At 35.3% G+C, this 19,257-nt stretch overlaps 1 protein-coding gene across 1 annotated transcript in view; it reads right to left on the reverse strand.

The window, feature by feature from the left end:
* Window positions 1–17,903, reverse strand: part of TERB1 (telomere repeat binding bouquet formation protein 1) — a gene marked incomplete at both ends in the record, with an annotated part of 43,027 nt that extends 25,124 nt beyond the window's left edge. The window contains 9 exons of the mRNA XM_082677514.1: window positions 1,125–1,256; window positions 2,680–2,832; window positions 7,243–7,365; window positions 7,469–7,584; window positions 7,679–7,739; window positions 8,874–9,005; window positions 10,711–10,839; window positions 11,029–11,139; window positions 17,873–17,903. Coding sequence (XP_082533640.1) covers window positions 1,125–1,256; window positions 2,680–2,832; window positions 7,243–7,365; window positions 7,469–7,584; window positions 7,679–7,739; window positions 8,874–9,005; window positions 10,711–10,839; window positions 11,029–11,139; window positions 17,873–17,903 — 988 coding nt within the window. The remainder of the gene's footprint in view (window positions 1–1,124; window positions 1,257–2,679; window positions 2,833–7,242; window positions 7,366–7,468; window positions 7,585–7,678; window positions 7,740–8,873; window positions 9,006–10,710; window positions 10,840–11,028; window positions 11,140–17,872) is intronic.
* Window positions 17,904–19,257: the final 1,354 nt, after the last annotated feature.

The raw sequence follows: 19,257 nt of genomic DNA on the forward strand, positions 1-19,257 counted from the left end.
AGAGTAAAGAAACTGCCCTCACTTGGTTTAAAAAAAGGTTTTGTTGTCAATTATACCTCAATAAAAAAATTAAAATTAAATTAAAATTTTAAAGGTATAGTGAATCCTAAATTATACAGAGGTGAAGAGAAAGTATAGAGAAATAAACGAATGGAGAGAATGGAAAATGAGGGAAGAGAGAGCAGAAGAAGCAAGAGAGAATAAAAAGAGGGAAGTGGAAAAGTGGGAGGAGGAGAGAGAGGAGATTGGAGGAAGGGAGAAAGGAGAGAGGAAAGTGAAAAGTGTTGGGGGACTTCCCTGGTGGCGCAGTGGTTAAGATCCGCCTGCCAATACATGGGACACGGGTTCAAGCCCTGGTCTGGGGAGATCACACATGCCACGGAGCAACTAAGCCCGTGCGCCACAACTACTGAAGCCCGCATGCCTAGAGCCCATGCTCTCCAACAGAGAAGCCACCGCAACAGAGAAGCCACCACAACAAGAGAAGCTACTGCAATGAGAAGCCCATGCACCACAACGAAGAGTAGCCCCCTCTTGCTGCAACTAGAGAAACCCCACATACAGCAATAAAGACCCAATGCAAAAATAAAATAAATAAATTTATTTAAAAAAAAAGTGAAGAGGGTTGGAAAGGAGGAAAGTGGAAAGAGGAAGAATGGCAGGAAAGTGGAGAGAAGGAGAAAATGGAAGGGGAAGAGAAAAAAGAGAGAGAGGAGAGAATGATAAGTAGAGAAAGAAAGAACTTTCTAAGGTTTTCAACAAGGAAAAACAGGATCGTATCTGTGCAGCAGTGTGAAGAGTGGATTGAAAAATGGAGATAGAAGGAAGAGGACACAGGGAGGAATCTATTGTAATAACATTGGTGAAAGATGTTGAGGGGCTGAGGGCTTAAATGGGGAAAATAGCACTGGAATTGAGCAGAAGGGAATAAGGAGGAGTAAACAGAAGTAGAGCCACAGGTCTTAGGGACTGACTGAATACCACGGCTGAAGAAGGATGAGGAGCAAAATGACTGGTTTGGGGATTAGGAGAAAGGCAATACTTTTAAGCTGGGTGGGTGGGAAGGAATAGTGTATTTCCACTCCACCGTTTTAACTAACACACAAAATAAATCCAATACTTACCACAATCCTCTGTACAATGACCAACAGTAAGTATGATACTAAATTTTTCTCCTGAATCCAGACTTTCATGAAGCAGTAATGCTAGAAGTTTTGAAACAATGTGGTACTTGGATAGTACTACCCCAAAAGTAGCTAAAACAGGAAAAAAAGAACAAGTACAAACTTAAAACGTATAGCTATACATATAGTATTTTCCAGATATTACATTATACTATTTTTCAGATCTTATCCTGGGAGAATGACATTATGTAACTACATAATATCTAAAATTCACATCTCATATAACATCTAATATATATGTATATATATGTGTGACTATAAACAAATTCATTGTAATAAAATGGTGGCTTATATAGCCCTCATTAATTCCTCTTCCCATACTAAAGACATTATACTAAAGCCAGTTTTTTGAAGAATGCTTTCTTCTAAGTTGTCCTGCATAATGTTGTGAATATGAAGTAATAATACTACCTTCCTAAAAGCTACTTACTCTCACCTTACATTCCTCCTCTTATCTAGATTGACAGTAACGACCTTCCTATGAAATCGATTCCTGCCTGTCATTGAAATACACTATTAACTGGCCATGGTTCTACTGACGTTAATGATGCAGTGGAGCATACCTGAAGCTATACTGAGATGTGAAAAATTCAAGAAGTCCACCAATTTAAGCTACACTTCTCACGGTTTTGTTCTTCGTGTGTATGTGTGGTGTTTTTTTTTTCTTTTGTAACTGAGTTCAGAGTCTAACTACTGACAGCAACAAAAAGGTTGTGAATTCCTCAGCAGACTACATCTTAATAATTTTTGTATCTCTAGAGCTCACATAGAGCCCAGCACATAGCAGGCCCTAAATAACTGATTTTTTAAAAAATGATCTATTTTTTTCAGTTATTTGTGAATGTCGAGAGTTACAGAGATTTATAGACTATCATTCCTCAGTATCTGTACATGTGAGAAGCAGCCATGAGTTCAAGTGTGGTTCTGTTACTCACTGGTTACAGTAGGGTAAGTCTATCTCACACTTATCAGATAGAGGCATACCTTAATTCTTTATCTCACTTTTTAAAATCTATAAATTGGGCTTTCCATTCCCTATGTCTCCAAAATGTCCCTTGATTTCTCATCTAAAATTTTTTTTTTATCACAAGTTGCCAACAGCACTTTATTTTTTCTTTTCAACATCCTGTTCTGCGGCTTCCTTGGCCCTTTTTGCCGGGATGCCAAAGAGCCGGGCATTGGCACGGGCCATGTGGAGTAAACTTTTTCATTTAATGCAGCTTTTTAAGTGAAACAAAGGTTTAGGACTGACAGACTCTTATCTTGATTCTATCATCAAACCTGAACTCAGAAGACCTAGATTTGAATTCTTAGGGAAGTCATAACCTCCATGAGAAAATAAGGAGTTGGATTAGATAATTTCTAAGTTTCTCTCCCACTTATGAGAAACTGGAAGTCCAATCCATGTTAGCGTTCAATCTATCATTTTAACATTCACCATGCTGAATTGAAGCAAAATGCAATTGCAGAAAAATTACTAAGTGTTTTCACTCACGATTATCAGCAATACATGCATCCACTGTCTTTGTCACCACCACTGCAAGCTTAGCACTGGAAAGAGTCTTGTGTGAATCAGATTCCAACTGCACAAGAACTTGAGATAATATATCCAGTCCACCCACAGATATAAAGTATTTCTGCACGTATGCTTAAGGAATAAAGTAGCAGAACTATTATACTTCAAACAAGTATATGGTTTCATTAAATTAATTTGCACTAAATATAACATTAACTTGACTTTTTAAAATACTTACTAAAAATCCCAAAATGAAAAATCCAATCTTTACCTGTGCATATACATAATCACAAGATTGATTTTATTTACTTACATAAGAAACTCACTTTGACATAGTACAACTACATGTATAGTACAGTACTTCTTTCTTGTATGTTAGATATCTTGTTTCATTTAGCAAGAACTGGTATATTTTGCAAGAATGACATTAAATTCAAGTCCTTCAAGAGCTATAAAGAATAGATTCATTCATTTAGCTTGGTATTACAATTAGCAGGCTGACTACTTTCTGAATTCCAACATAACTCATTCCTCAAATCTGAATCAACAAAGGGCAGAGAAAATTAACTTTCAAAAAAACCACATATTTCATCCATCTTATTTAAGCCTAATTCTTTTACTTCTTGGAGCATAAAAGTATAACATATTGTTGAGAGTCATAACAACTATTCCAAGCAAAGATTGGATGACAGATACATTTTTAAAAAGCATTTAGTCTTTTGTTCCCCTGTAGGAAATGATTCTGATGGCAAAGTACCCCACAGGTCTGTGAATTCAACAGCCCCTATCCCAGCAATGGGCATATATCAAATGGATATATGGGCTAGTGATTATAATTCTGTCACAAACCTTCTTCCCAGTCTACCCTAGTACCACAAATTGAGCCAGGATGATTTAAACACAAAAATTACTTTTTGTATTGTTCAATAAAACACAAAAATCTTAATCTAAAAAAATCATGTTCAAAAATTTCTACATCAGAACAGAACTGTTAGGAAATGTTATTTAAGGATAAGCAAACATTTTCAATATTATGGAGACTCCAAAATAGGCTTCTTTACTACAAAGTATTTTCATTAAAAAAATCTTTAAAAAAGGAAGTATCTTAAAATTCTTAGATGAAATTGGGCACTATGTTACCACAAAGATTTTCATTTATAGTCTATGTAATGAAAATTCAGGCTTATAAGCAGAAGAACATCCTAGTCTACACCTGTACACTGAATATTTCAAATTACCTCTAATCTATTTCATGTCAGTTTGCTGAGAGTAATAAGGTCCTATAAGTAGGACACAGCAGTGTTACTCATCTAAGTTGGTACTTAAAGAAAGAGGAAATGTCAAAGCATCATGGAAATAGATTTCAATTTTTGAAATTATAGAGATATGTTCCTTTGCATGTGAAACATGACTATTTGCTTTAAACATCTGAATATAGATACACACCAGGAACGTGTGAGAAGGTTCTAGTTGTTCCACATCCTCATCACTATTTAATATCACTAGCCTTTCTACTTTTAGCCATGCTAGTGGGTGTATAGGGCTATCTCCTTGGGGTTTTCCTGGGTACAAGTTCTTTATCAGATGTACATTTCACAAATATTTTCTCCCACTCTATGGCTTGCCTTTTCACCTTAACAGGATCTTTTGAAGAGTAAAAGATTTTAATTTCAGTGCAGTCCGATTTATAATCTTTTCTTTAGTGGCTCATGCTTTTTGTGTCCTAAGAAATCTGTCTACTCCCAAATTATAAAGATATGTTTTTGTCTAGACGTTTTATAGTTTCAGTTCTTACATTAAGGTGTAGGGATCATTTCAAGTTAATTTGTGTATACTGTGTAAGGTAAGGGTTGAGCTTCATATTTCACAGATAGATAAGTACTTTTTCCAGCACCATTTGTTTCTACCTTTTCCAACACAGAGTTACTGTGGCACCTTTATAGAAAATCAACATTCGTAGAAAATCAATCATATATATATGTCTATTTCTAGGTTCTCTACTTTTTCCATTGATCTATGTCTACACTTACACCAATGCTACACTCTTGATTACTGTATAGTAAGTATTGAAATCAGGTAATATAAACCCTACAATTTTGTCCTTTTTCAAAATAATTTTGACTATCCTAGCCCCTTTGCATTTCCATGTAAATTTTAGAATCAGCTTGTCAATTTCTGCAGAAAAGCCCGTTGAGATTTTGATGGGGAGTGCCAAGAATCTAGAGGTGAATTTGAGGAGTGACAGTATAACAATATTGAATCTTACAATCCATGAATATGATATCTCTCCCATTAATTTAAAGTTCTATCTCAGCAATGTTTTATAGTTTTCAGCATATAGATATAGCAGATGAAATCATTAAATGTACCCCTAAGTATTTTGTTTTTTTAATATTATTGTAAATGGCAGTTACTTTAAGTTCCCAAGTGTTGCTAGTATTTCTGTATATGATCTTGTATCCTGCAACCTTGCTAAAATCGCTTATTAGCTCTGTAGCTTTTTGTAGATTCTTCGGACAATCATGTCATCTATGAATAAATACTATATTTTCTTCTTCCTTTTCAATCTCTATGCCTTTTATTTCATTTTTGTGCCTTACTGCACTGACTTGGATGTCCAGTCAAATAATGAGAGTGGCTATTCTTGTCTTTTTTACAATCTTAGGGGGAAAGCATTAAGTCTTTCACCATTTAAGTATGTTAGCTGTAGTACTTTGTAGAAGCCCTTCATCACATTGAGGAAGTTCCCTTCTATTCCTGGCTTACCAAAATCTTCTGTCATGAATGTATGTTGAATTATGTGAAAAGCTTTTCCTGCATCTTTGGAGATCATATAGTTTTTCTTTTCTAGTCTATGTATATTGTGAATTTCCTAATGTTAAACCAATCTTGCATGCCTAAAGTGAATGCCACTTGGTCAGAATATATTATCCTTTCTATATATTGCTGGATTGATTTGTTAATATTTTGTTATGGATGTTTGCATCTATGATCATAAAGGATATTGGGCTACAGTTTTCTTGTAATGTCTTTTTCAAGATTTAGTGTGGAAATAATGCTGCCCTTAAAAGTTTGTTGGGAAGTGTTTCTTCTACTTGTATTTCCTGGAATAATTTATGTAGAATTTTTTTTCCTTAAATGTTTGGTAGAATGCACCAGTGAAGCCTTTTTTCTTTTCTTTTATTTATTTTTGGCTGCGTTTGGTCTTTGTTACTGCGTGCAGGCTTTCTCTAGTTGTGGCGAGTTGGGGCTACTCTTCGTTGCAGTGCACCGGTTTCTCATTGTGGTGGCTTCTCTTGTTGTGGAGCACAAGTTGTAGGCACGTGGGCTTCAGTAGTTGTGGCATGTGGGCTCATAGTTGTGGCTTGCAGGCTCATAGTTGTGGCTCGTGGGCTCTAGAGCACAGGCTTCAGCAGTTGTGGCGCATGGGCTTCGTTGCTCTGAAGCATGTGGGATCCTCCCGGACCAGGCCTCAAACCCATGTCCCCTGCACTGGTAGGCGGATTCTTAACCACTGTGCCACCAGGGAAGCCCCAGTGAAGCCTTTATGACCTGGAATTTCCTGTGTTAAGGTTTTAAACTACAAATTCAATTTCACTATTAGATATAGGAATATTCAGGTTATCTATTTCTTCTTGAGTGAGCTTTTGTAGTTTGTGTCTTTCAAAGAATTTGTCCAGTTCATTTAAGTTATCAAATTTAATGGCATAAGGTTGTTTCTACTATTCCTTTGTTATCCTGTTAATATCTGTTAAGATATAGAGATGTCATCTCTCATCTCTTATAATTTGGGCCTTCTATTTCGTGGTTAGTCTGGGTAAAGGATCCATTTTAGTGATCTTTTCAAAGAACTAGCTTTTGGTTTAATTGATTACTCTGTTCTTTTTCTATTTCATTGATTGCTAATCTTCTCTTTGTTATTTCCTTTGTTATGCTTACTTTGAGTTTAACTTGCTCTGATTTCTAGTTTCTTAGGTGGAAACTAATATAATTGATTTGAGACCTTCCTTCTTTCCTATGCAAGCCTTATTGCTATAAATTTCCATCTAAACACTGATTTTGCAGCATCCCACTGTTTAATTTTGTGTTTTCATTACCATTAAGTTAAAAACATTTCTAATTTCCTTTATGATTTGTGATTCATAGGTTTGTATTTTTATTTTGATGTGGGTTTTTTTAGTACTGTGTTGCTTAATTTCTAGATATTAGGGACTTTTCTAGATGTTTTACTTTATTAATTTCTAATTTAATTCTATGTGGTCAGAGAACACTCTCTGTGGGTTTTTACAGTTTTGCTGTGTAGGTGTTCTGTTTTGTGAGGATATATGGGAAGACTCAAAACTATGCTGCCACCACCATCTTCCCATATCTTCTTAACAACATCTATTTTTAAGATTTTCTATGTATAAGATTTTAACTTATACAATAGTATAAATGGATCCAAAATGACACAACTTACTGGAATTCATTAATTCAATAGGTTTTTGTTATGCTTTAAAATATGTTTTTTAAAGTATAACCTAGAGAATAATGAATACTTACTGTTATTTGCAAGAGTGAGTCCAATAAATGAGCAAATAGGGCGAATTATCTCAGGTTTCGTGCAATTTATTAGCCAGTCATTAGCATGTGGAAAAAGTGAAGAGCAAAGCATTTGATTTTCATCTGAAAGGAGAAAAAGGCAATCATATTTTAATATACTTGGAAAATATCAGTTTTTTATTTGTTTTTATCTTTATTTTTATATGTAAATATTTGAGATAATTACCATTTTGAGGATTGTTGACACAGACACACAGAGTACTACACACTGAAGACCACAACTGATAACTCTGGAAAACATTTTCATCTGACAAATTCAACTCATATTTTGAAAGGACTGTCCTATTAGGTTAAATAGAAAAGGAAGTAATTAATACAAATGTGTTAAGGTCTTAAGAAATCAATAATTAATAACAAGAAATGTATATTTACTTACTTGAACAACTGTGATAGAACTGAAATACAACCTGTTTCTCTCACAAGCGTCTGTCCAGTCCCTTAAAAAAATAGCCATATATTACATGAATATGACTTCTGTTTAGAAAATAATTTTGTAGAAATGGAGAACAACATTTAAGTAGTATTTTTTTAAGTAGCTTTTTTTTTTTTTTTTTGCGGTACGCGGGCCTCTCACTGTTGTGGCCTCTCCCATTGCAGAGCAACAGGCTCCGGATGCGCAGGCCCAGCGGCCATGGCTCACGGGCCCAGCCGCTCCGCGGCATGTGGGATCTTCCCGGACCGGGGTACGAACCCGTGTCCCCTGCATCGGCAGGCGGACTCTCAACCACTGCACCACCAGGGAAGCCCAGTAGTATTTTTAATAAATAACTTTCAGTCACTTTAAAGTATTATAAAGTACAATAGAGAATTACAGTAGGTAAAAATCTGTAATCAAGATTATTACGGAAAATACATTACTTACGTTTAGAGAATGATAGTATTCAAATTTCCTCTAAAAATTGCAAAACTTATTTTGCATGGTTCTGTGTTACAATACCAAAATATGCTCCAAAATAGAAAAAAAATTAATTCAAAACATAAAAATAGAAAAAATAAAATCTAGAAGCATTTAAAATGCATATAATATTTCTAACAATTTGAAGATTTAAATAAGCAATGTTAATAAAATAACCTTAGCCTGGGCAATAGGTATACAGGAACACTCTATACACTACCCTTGCAACTTTTCTGTAAATCTAAGATTGTTCCAAAATAAAAACTAAAACAACAACAACAAAAACAAAGTAAAACTTTCGCCAAGAGATACATGAAATTTAACACCATTGCTGACTGATAAAATGACCTTAAATACAATGATAATTAAATGGCCAATTCAGTGGAAAATCAACCAAACTAATTCATTAAACGCTCCCCTTTTGCTTTTAAAGCTGTTTCTTTTCAATGTTAATTAAATAATGCAAATCACTTTAGTATTTTTAAAAATACTAAATTAATAAATATCAAACAATTAAATGCATGCTATTAATTCTCTTTTCTTTAAAGCTGTAGTTCTCAGAAGTTAGTAAGATTAAAAAAGGTACTGACATAAAGACTAGAATAAAAGGACTAATAATGACTGTTCCAATTTATTATTTTAAAAATATTTCCATAACATAAGAGAATGTACTTACTATTATTTGAAACTAGAACCAAAATAACATAGACAGACATTCTTTTCAAATTTGTGTTTGAATCATTGTTAGATAAGAACCAAGTTAAGTCTTCAAACAATTCTGAAGTGCACAAAGTCTGCTGACAGTAAACTGAAATATGAAAATATAATTTTAATTTCTATGTATTAGCACAGACAAGTTTTAAAATATGCTGAACAAAATATAAAATTGCCATATGGACAATTCTCAACCAATTCTCATTTCACTGACATTTATTAGTCATAAAACAAATTCTGACAAACTTATGTGCTTACTCAATTAACAGACCAAAGAAGCAATATTTTAATCAGAAGTAGTTGACTAGGTTCTAAACATGTATTGCAATCTCACAGAATTTCCAATAAAAGCCTAACTGAACAAAAATTTAAAATAAAACATGACCAAAAAATTGACGATAAGTAACAAAACATAGCCAAAGAAAAATTTAAGAAAATTCAGAAACCTGCTTTAGAAAAGAAGGACAAATGATACTTGTGGTATTTTTAAAGACTTTTCTAGATATAAAAATATCTTTCCCAAAGACAAAAATGATACCTACACGACAGGAGAGGCTTTTTGGTGATAATCATGCAATAAGCAGAATTTTTAAAAAATAATTTGAACACATATATCCAGTGTCTAGAATAGCTTTTAGACACTCTCAAAGGCAAAGGCAATGTCTTATTTATCCCCAATGCCTAGCACACAGCTTGGTTCTCAACAAGTGGTGAAGAAATATTTAACGGTTGAAAATATAAGAATATAAAGTTATTTGACAAACTAATAGTTTAGATTTAACCTCATTTCAGGTATGCTACAGAAACATGTTTTTGTTGGCCATACAGAAAGCATATTTATCCACATGTAAGATGGCTGTAAGTTATCTTCATATTTTGATTCAAGTACCTGGATATATAGATAATGAACAGAATAGAAAAACTAGAAATAGACTCATTAAGTGATAATGGTAGCATCTCAAATCAATGTGAAAAAGATCTACTTTTAATAAGAAGTGTTGGGATAGCTGGATTGCCATATTAAAAAAAAGATAAAACTGGAACCTTCACCACATCATATCCCAGGAAAATTCAAAAAGAATAAAACATGTATAACTAAAAAATAAAATCATACAAGTACCAAAAGAAAACATGGGTGGATTCCCCTGTAATCTGGGAGTATGGAAAATTTTCTTATGATTCAAAATCCAAAAGCAAAAAAGAGAAAGAATGATGAATTTTTATTTTTATAAAAATAAAAAACATTCATATGGCAAAAAAAAAGCATAGTAAAAGACAAAGTAAAAAAAATGTTTCCAACTAATGGCAAGAAAAATTGTGAAAGATTTTGAAATGGATGATAACAATTACTGAATGTCCTGTCTAGCACACCCTTCTAGATTATTTGTCTTTTACTGTCTTTGGGCTATTTTATAACTCTGTAAATTGTAGAAAACTGATATTAATGCAAGTTATTCTTGTCCACAGAAATGCAAAACATTTCGACTGGTAGAACATAATTGATTTTTAACCTGCAGACACTGACCAGTTATGTGCCTATTCCTAAATTTCAGCTTTCCCAAATGCCTATAGTATTGTTTTTTGCCATTACTTTTGAAACAGTTGTAACATTTCACTCGTTCCCTCATTAGTTAATAAGATAAATAAAATCTTTGGTATGCATTAATTTAAATAAAATACCTGGAAAAAACTATCCAGACATGTAAAAAAGGAATTGAATTCTAAAATTATTTTTTAGTAGTTTGTTGAAGTATAACACAATGATTAAAGGATAGTGAAATAAAGTTTTCTTATTTTACCATTTTGTTCTGCAACAGCTCCTAATGTATATAATGCTGCTTCTTTTACCATACTATGTTCACTTGACTTTGCAAGATCTTTTACAAACATCAAACCACCAATTTCCCGAAAATAAAGACCTGCATTACCTGTAGAGTGTGCAGACAAAACAAAGAAGAATATTTATTGTAATTATTATTTTAAGGACAATAAATCACATGAACCCAGTAACATAATATGTAAAATAACTGAGTAGAAGAGAAAGAACTATGCATATTTCATATATCACAATACTAAACAACTAGAATCACAAATAAAAATTCACTATCATGTCTTACTGTTTTGTTGGCAAATTGAATGAATAGTGACCAGAGCTTCCTTTTGCGAAAAAGCATTGTCCATTTGATACTTCAGACACTCCAATAATAAGTTCAGGTCAGTCTTCATTCCTAAAGAACAAAAATTTCATTATTTTAAACCAAACATTTCCTTTCAAAATTTAACCATTTAAATTTCACACTCTAAATACATATCTTTGTATTTGCTTTTTAAATAATATGTATTACTTTTTAAAATCTAATAAGCAGGGGTTTCCTTGGTGGCGCAGTGGTTGAGAATCTGCCTGCCATTGCAGGGGACACGGGTTCGAGCCCTAGTCTGGGAAGATCCCACATGCCGCGGAGCAACTAGGCCCATGAGACACAACTACTGAGGCTGCGCGTATGGAGCTTGTGCTCCGCAACAAGAGAGGCCGCGACAGTGAGAGGCCCGTGCACCGCAATGAAGAGCGGCCCACGCTCACTGAAACTAGAGAAAGCCCACGCACAGAAACGAAGACCCAACACAGCAAAAAACAAATAAATAAATAAAATTTTAAAAAAATCTAATAAGCAATAAAGATATGTAAAAGAAAGATGTTCCTTAGATAATATAACTTGAAATGAACTTCTTATAATTATTTGATTTTCCCTTTGCATGAAATATATGAAAAGAAAATCCAAATATTATTCTCTTTAATTAAAGCCACATTGGTTTAAATATCTGCTATTTAGAATGAACTGAATGAAAATGAAAATACACTATATTAGGGGCTTCCCTGGTGGCACAGTGGTTAGGAATCCGCCTGCCAATGCAGGGGACACGGGTTCAATCCCTGGCTCAGGAAGATCCCACATGCCACGAAGCAACGAAGCCCGTGCACCACAACTAATGAGCCTGCTCTCCAGAGCCCGCGAGCCACAACTCCTGAAGCCTGGGCGCCTAGAGCCCATGCTCTGCAACAAGAGAAGCCACCACAATGAGAAGCCCACGCACTGCAATGAAAAGTAGCCCCGACTCCCCACAGCTAGAGAAAGCCTGCGCACAGCAACAAAGACCCAATGCAGCCAAAAATAAATACAATAAATAAATTTTTAAAATACCTTTAAAATAAAAGTAGTGTTTTCTGAAGTGAAGATAAGCCACAAATGGAGAAAATACTTGTAAAGCACATATCTGATAAAAACATATCCAGAAAACATATAGACCTTTCAAAACTCAACGAGAGCAATAAAACAATGAGCAAAAGATTTGAACAGACAAAAAAGATACACAGATAGCAAATGAGCACATGAAAAGCTGCTCAACATCATTAATCATTAGGAAAATGCAAATTAAAACCGTAAGGAGGGCTTCCCTGGTGGCGCAGTGGTTGAGAGTCCGCCTGCCAATGCAGGGGACGCGGGTTCGTGCCCCGGTCCGGGAGGATCCCACATGCCGTGGAGCGGCTGCGCCTGTGAGCCATGGCCGCTGAGCCTGCGCGTCCGGAGCCTGTGCTCCGCGACAGGAAGGGCCACGGCGGTGAGAGGCCCGCGTACCGCAAAAAAAAAAAAAAAAAAAAAACCGTAAGGAGACATTATTACATGCCCACTAGAATGACTAAAATTTAAAAGACTGACCACAACATATTTTGACAAGGATACAAAGGAACTATAACTCTCATATACTGCTGGTGGACACATAAAATAGTACAACCACTTTGAAAGTTTAGCAGTTTCATAAATTGTTAAACATACACCTAAAATTTGATGCAGTCATTCTACTCCTAAGTACTTACTCAAAATAAAAGGAGATATATGTACATACAAAGACTTGTACGCAAATGTTCATGGTGACATTATATGTAATAACCAAAAATTGTAAACAACTGAAATGTCCATCAGCAGATGAATGGATAAAGAAGTTGTGGTATAACCATACAATGGAATACTATTTAGCGATAAAAAGGAACTAAGTATTCATACATACAACCACATGGATAAATCTCAAAATACTTATGCTGAGTGAAATAAACTACACACAAAGAAGAGTATACGATAGTATACTGTACAATTCCACATACTGAAAAAACACAAACTAGTCTACAGTAATGGAAGGCACATCAGTGGTTGCTTGGGGAAAGGAGGTCCAGGAAGGCATAGAAGGGAGGTATTACAAAGGGACATGAGGCTATGTTCACTGTACTGATTATGCTGATGTTTACACAATGCTGGGTATATACACATGTTAAAATTTATCAAAATACAAAGTTTAAATATTTATTTACGGGCTTCCCTGGTGGCACAGTGGTTGGGGGTCCGTCTGCCGATGCGGGGGACGTGGGTTTGTGCCCCGGTCCAGGAGGATCCCGCGTGCCGCGGAGCACCTGGGCCCGTGGGCCGTGGCCGCTGGGCCTGAGCGTCCGGAGCCTGTGCTCCGCAGCGGGAGAGGCTGCAGCGGTGAGAGGCCCACGTACCGCAAAAAAAAAAAAACAAAAAAAACCATATTTATTTACAACTAAAAGGAAACAACAGACAATCATTTCCCTATAAAATTCTTTACAATAGCCTTTAAACAATTTCTTGTCTTGGTTTTAAGGATTTAAATAAAATTGTACATAGACTTTGACATAATGCTTGAATTAATATTTAAAGTTTTCAAAGATATAGGATGAAAGGAGGAAAAAATATAGAGAAGCACACTAAAAAAAAACAACTAAGATCTATTGTGAATCAATTAGTCTTCCTCTTGACAGAAATTCAACTGGCAATTTGGTTCAATGAAATAATTCATGACTCAATTTGTTAGTAAAATATCATAGTACAAAGGTTATCACTGAGTTGTCTTGGAGTAACAGCAAACTTTTATTGATCATGTTCTACATTAATAGAAACCATAAGAAGGTTAGTGTGACTGTACAGATATCAATAAGCCATTCATCATCAATAACAAGCCAAAGAGGATTTTTGATGGGGCATGGTGATTTTCAATTCTAGGCACAGAAACTTTTTATGTACTTTTCTTAATTCCTTCTGTACTTCTTTTTCACACTTTAATATTTCCTATCATAATCCCTCCCTTCCCAGACAAAGCACCTACTGATAACTACAACTGGGTTTTTATCTTCTCCAGGCTATGCAAGCTAGCTCCTTCAATAACTCCTGAAGAAAATAAACAAGCAAACAAAAACTGAAGTGTTTACAATACCAAAACCACAAGCAATAAAAGCAAATTCAATAAATTGGACTTAAAACTGAAAATTTCTGAGCTTCAAAAGGTATCATTAAGAATGTAAAAAGACAACGCACAGACTGAAAGAAAATATCTGCAAATCAGATATATCCAATAAGGAAGGGGCTTGTGTTCAGAATACATAAGGAACTCCTAAAACTCAACAGTAAAAGACAACCCAATTAAAAAGCATGCAAAGAAAGAAAAAAAAAAAAAAAAAAGCATGCAAAGGATTTAAATAGACATTTCTCCAAAGAACATATACAAATGGTCAATAAGTATATGAAAAGATGCTCAATATCATTAGTTCTTAGGGAAGTACAAACTAAAGCCACAATTAGATACCACTTCACAACCACTAGGATGGCTATAATCAAAAATAGTCTAACATTCTGACCAAAGATTTGGAGAAATTGGAACCCTTATACATTGCTGTGGGAATGTAAAATGGTACAGCTGCTTTGGTAAACAGTCTAGCAGTTCCTCAAAAGGTTAAACATAAATTTACCATAGATTCAGCAATTCCACTCCTGGGTATATACCCAAAAGAAATGAAAACATATGTCTACCCCAAAACTTATACATGGATATTCATAGCAGCGCTATTCATAATAGCCAAACAGTGGAGACCCAAATGTCCATCAACTCTTGAATGGATAAATAAAATATGATATATCCATTCAATGGAATCATTCCACAAAAAAGAGGAATGAAGATACTGAGACAACATGGATGATCCTTGAAAACATTATGCTAAGTGAAAGAAGCTAGTCAAAAAGGCCCACATATTATATGATTCCATTTATATAAAATGTCCTGAATAGGCAAATTTAGAGACATAGAACAGCTTAGTGGTTGTCTAGGGTTAACAGGGGTGTGTGTGTGGGGGGTGTGACTGCTAAAGGGTACAGGTTTCTTTGAGGGTGATGAAAATGTTCTAAAATTGATTGTGGTGATGGTTGTACAACACTGTGAATATATGGAAACAAGTGAACTGTATATTTTAAATGCGTAAATTATGTGGTATGTCAATTACATCTTAATAAATTTGTAGGTATATGTATATATTTTTTTAATTACTGGTATGCTCTGCAGTTGACCTAATGACTGAAGTGGCCCCAATCACAGTTCTTTTGGGTGATTGATATGGATGCTGGGAAAGACACAGTCTCTCTCCTTTGCAAGTCGCAAACTGTATGTAAATTTGGCTATTCACTTCCAAGGCCAAATCTGGACCCTTGTCATTCATTAGTCAGAACAGCTCTACCACTGATATTTTCAACTCCATTATTTCATTTTCTGAATATTACTCCTAATTCTTTCAACTGGCTTACTTCCTTATTCTTATATTTACTCCTTGACCCCTATGATCTCTACTTCCTTTACTCATGTTCTCAGAGACTTGGTTTCATTTCCTTCCCTCTTCATCCCAGATCCCATGATTCATCACCTCAACCATTATCTTGCTAGGATTCCTTGGACCCCTTCTCCTTCTACCAAACATGTTTTATAATCCTAATTGTGACTCAAAACAGTTTCTTTTCTCTGTTCTTTCAGCTCAAATTTAGGCATTGCTAAAAGGAAAAAAAAATTAAGCAGTTATGCCATTGCAGATATTTGGTATGCATTCCAGGTTACACCCCCCAACTCTACTCAGCAACCCCACATGGTCAGCTCCATCTCCAATTCCCTTCTGTTGATTCTCCCATTTTCCTCAATGGCTACTCCAAATCTTCAGCTCTCTTCAAACCTCATCTCTTTCTCTTCCACTTCATGTTTTAATTTCAGGCCTCCCAGAAGTAGACCATGAAACAAAAATTTGAGTGCAAGTACTTTTTTGAAAAGATGAAACAGAAAGGGAAGGTAGACACAAGCAACCCCACCAGGAAACTCTGGGAGCTATGGTAGAGCCATGTGTCTCAGAGTCATCCCAGTGAAAGTGTGAAGAGTATTTATCTATCAGCTCCCGTCAGTTGTTTAGGGCTGATTCCAGAGAATAAGCCGTTAATTATTTGTCATCTCTGTCTCGGCCTTGCTCTCTGGGCAAATAAACTCTCAGTCAAAAAGACACAGATGTTAGGCCTTCACAGAATTCCCAGAACACTTTCCACAACACAGAATTCCTACAAAAATATCTGCAGCCACACCCATTCTTACCTCTTCCTCTACAATATCACACCAGGACCCAGCTCCCATCCTGTTCATGGTTAACACATTCACCTGTGTTTTGGGATCCTGCAATGACTACAACTACAGTTGGCCCATGAACAACATGGGGATTAAGGGCACCGACCCTCCACTCAGTTGAAAACCCACATATAATTTGTAATCCGCCCTCCATATTTGTGGTTCCACATCCTCATATTCAACCAACCTCAGATCATGTAGTACTATCAAAAAAAATCTGAATATAAGTGGACCCACACAGTTCAAACCCATGTTGTTCAAGGTTCAACTGTACTATAGTTTTTTTCTTGCCCAGAATGATTTCCCTCTTCCTTCTTGTGGTTCCTTCGGAGAACATTTCCTCACAACTCTGAGTTTCCCAGTTGTATGAACTGATACGTTTCCTTTTTTTTCTTGAACTAGTTTGAGTTGTATTTCTCTCGCATACAACTCAAAAGGCACTATTACAGGCCTATGACCTTCTTTAAAATATATTCATATAACAAATCTTTATTGAATGTCTACTATGCATCCACTCTGTATCAGATAGGGATTCTGATTCCAAGGAACTCACAATCTGGTGATAGAGACAGAAGAGGATGTAAGTAATTCCCATAGTGTGATAAATGATCTGAGAGGAGCATCTCCAGCAATTATCCCGTCTTTCCAGTTTCTTCAATTTCTCCCTCTCCATAATCCCCACTCCCTCTTCACATATTCTCTTATCTCTATACCTCTTATAAGACTCCTTAACATTACATCCTCCCTCTAGTTAATGCCATATATCTTCAGACAAGCTTTTAAGAAGAGTAAGCTATTCATACTGTCTCCAGACTATTTCCCACCCAGACCTCAATATACTGCAATCTGGCTGAAATCTATTAAATTTACTATTAATAAAACAAAAGACCTCCTAAATGAAAAATCCAGTGGATACTTCAGTCTTCATCTGTGATACTTAACACTGAGGCTCTTGGGTAATCTTTCTCAAAGTATTCTCCTAAGGCTGATTTCCAAAATACCACATTCCTGACCTTTCTGAAATGTTTTTCTCGGTCTTTTTTTGAGGGTCCTCTTCCTCAGTCAAACCCTGATGTGATGGGGTCCATTAGGGAATACTATTCCCCATCCTTTTCTATTTTAATATTTCCTCTCTGGTTAACCTCCTTTATGCCCATGAATTAAATTTCCATTTTTCTGAGGACAGCTCTGAAATCTGATGGTGGTCCTCTCAGGTTTCCACTGTTCTTATATATACCTCCATTAAATCAGCTATCATATGATATTCTAATTATCAACATGCCATCTCCCATTAGAATGTCAGTTTCCTGAAGTCAGTGTGACAGGCACAGAGTAGATGCTTAATAAATATTCATGTAAATTGCTGAATAATTCTTTTATTTCCTGGAGCCTGTCAGATAATCTGCAGTATATCCCACAAATACACTATAAAACAAATTCTAGATATATGATCCATAAATTTCTCACCTTGTATTTTCTTTGTGTCCTCACTTTCCATGCTTGTCTGCATTCTTTTACCTATATTTCATCTATAAGATAAAGGTATTTTCTCAATTTAAATCAATTTTGAGAATTCCAAAATTATATATGCAAAGGGGTAGGAAAAGAATAGTTTTCTCAAACCAGAAGAGCAAAGATTGAATCTGAAACTTATTAGGTGTGTGGTATTAGGTATGCTTAAGCTCTCTAAGGCTCAGTTTCCTCATCTGTAAAATATAAATTTCCAACTTCATAGAGTTGTTACAAGAATTAAATTTGAAAACATACATAAATGCACCTCGCACTCAAGTACTACAGGCATTCAACACATTTTATTAAACAAACACAGGAATGATTGGTTGACTGAATCTAGTTGCTCCACTTCTGGTTCTCCTTCCTTATTTTCTTTTCTGTAAATTTTTATCCCATGATTTCAGATTGGGCACTCCTCCATGAACCAGAGGTTTAAAACACAAATATGCACACACTCTTTAGATGTGCATTTCTCTTCACAAGCTTAGCTTAATACTAAAATTTTTTCTAACAACTCATGGTTATTTTCAAGCTTAAACCTCTGTTTATATTCATTAGATGAATTTTAAAAATAACTGGCAACCCTGATACGGCCTCTCACATTCTTTAAAATGCTAAACTGATTTTTTAGAAAAATACATCAGAGTCCAATTAATTTCTTAGAGCTATAATTCAGGACTCACAAAACTCTAAAATTCTTATTTACTAAAGCACTGGGTGGTTAAAGAGAGATAGTTAATTATCCTTTCTTTCATTTTAACTCTCAAACTGAAAATTCCCAAACAAAAAATTTAATGATAAATATGAGAATCTTTTATAAAGTAATATACAAATATTTACTAGTTTTGTCATTTTTTTAACCTAAATATTCCATTTAAAAAGGAATGGGTAGGTACATCATAGTATATCCACAGGACAGGATATTGTTACAAGAATATTGACATTTACTTGAAATGTTTGACAGTATGGAAAAATGCTTATGATACAACGTAATCAAGGGCTTCCCTGGTGGCGCAGTGGTTGGGAGTCCACCTGCCGATGCGGGGGATGCGGGTTCGTGCCCCGGTCCGGGAGGATCCCACATTACGCGGAGCGGGTAGGTCCGTGAGCCATGGCCGCTGAGCCTGTGCGTCCGGAGCCTGTGCTCCGCAACGGGAGAGGCCACAACAGTGATAGGCCTGTGTACCGCCAAAAAAAAAAAAAAAAAACAACAACAAAAACAATGTAATCAAAAGAGCAAGACTCAAAATTTTATCTACAGTATGACCCCAATTATGTAGAGGCAAACATAAAATAAAACTTGATGGAAAAGAGCAACATATTAACACTTGTTGTCTTTA

Source organism: Grampus griseus, assembly GCF_964374135.1.
Source record: "Grampus griseus genome assembly, chromosome: 19".
NCBI lineage: Eukaryota > Metazoa > Chordata > Mammalia > Artiodactyla > Delphinidae > Grampus > Grampus griseus.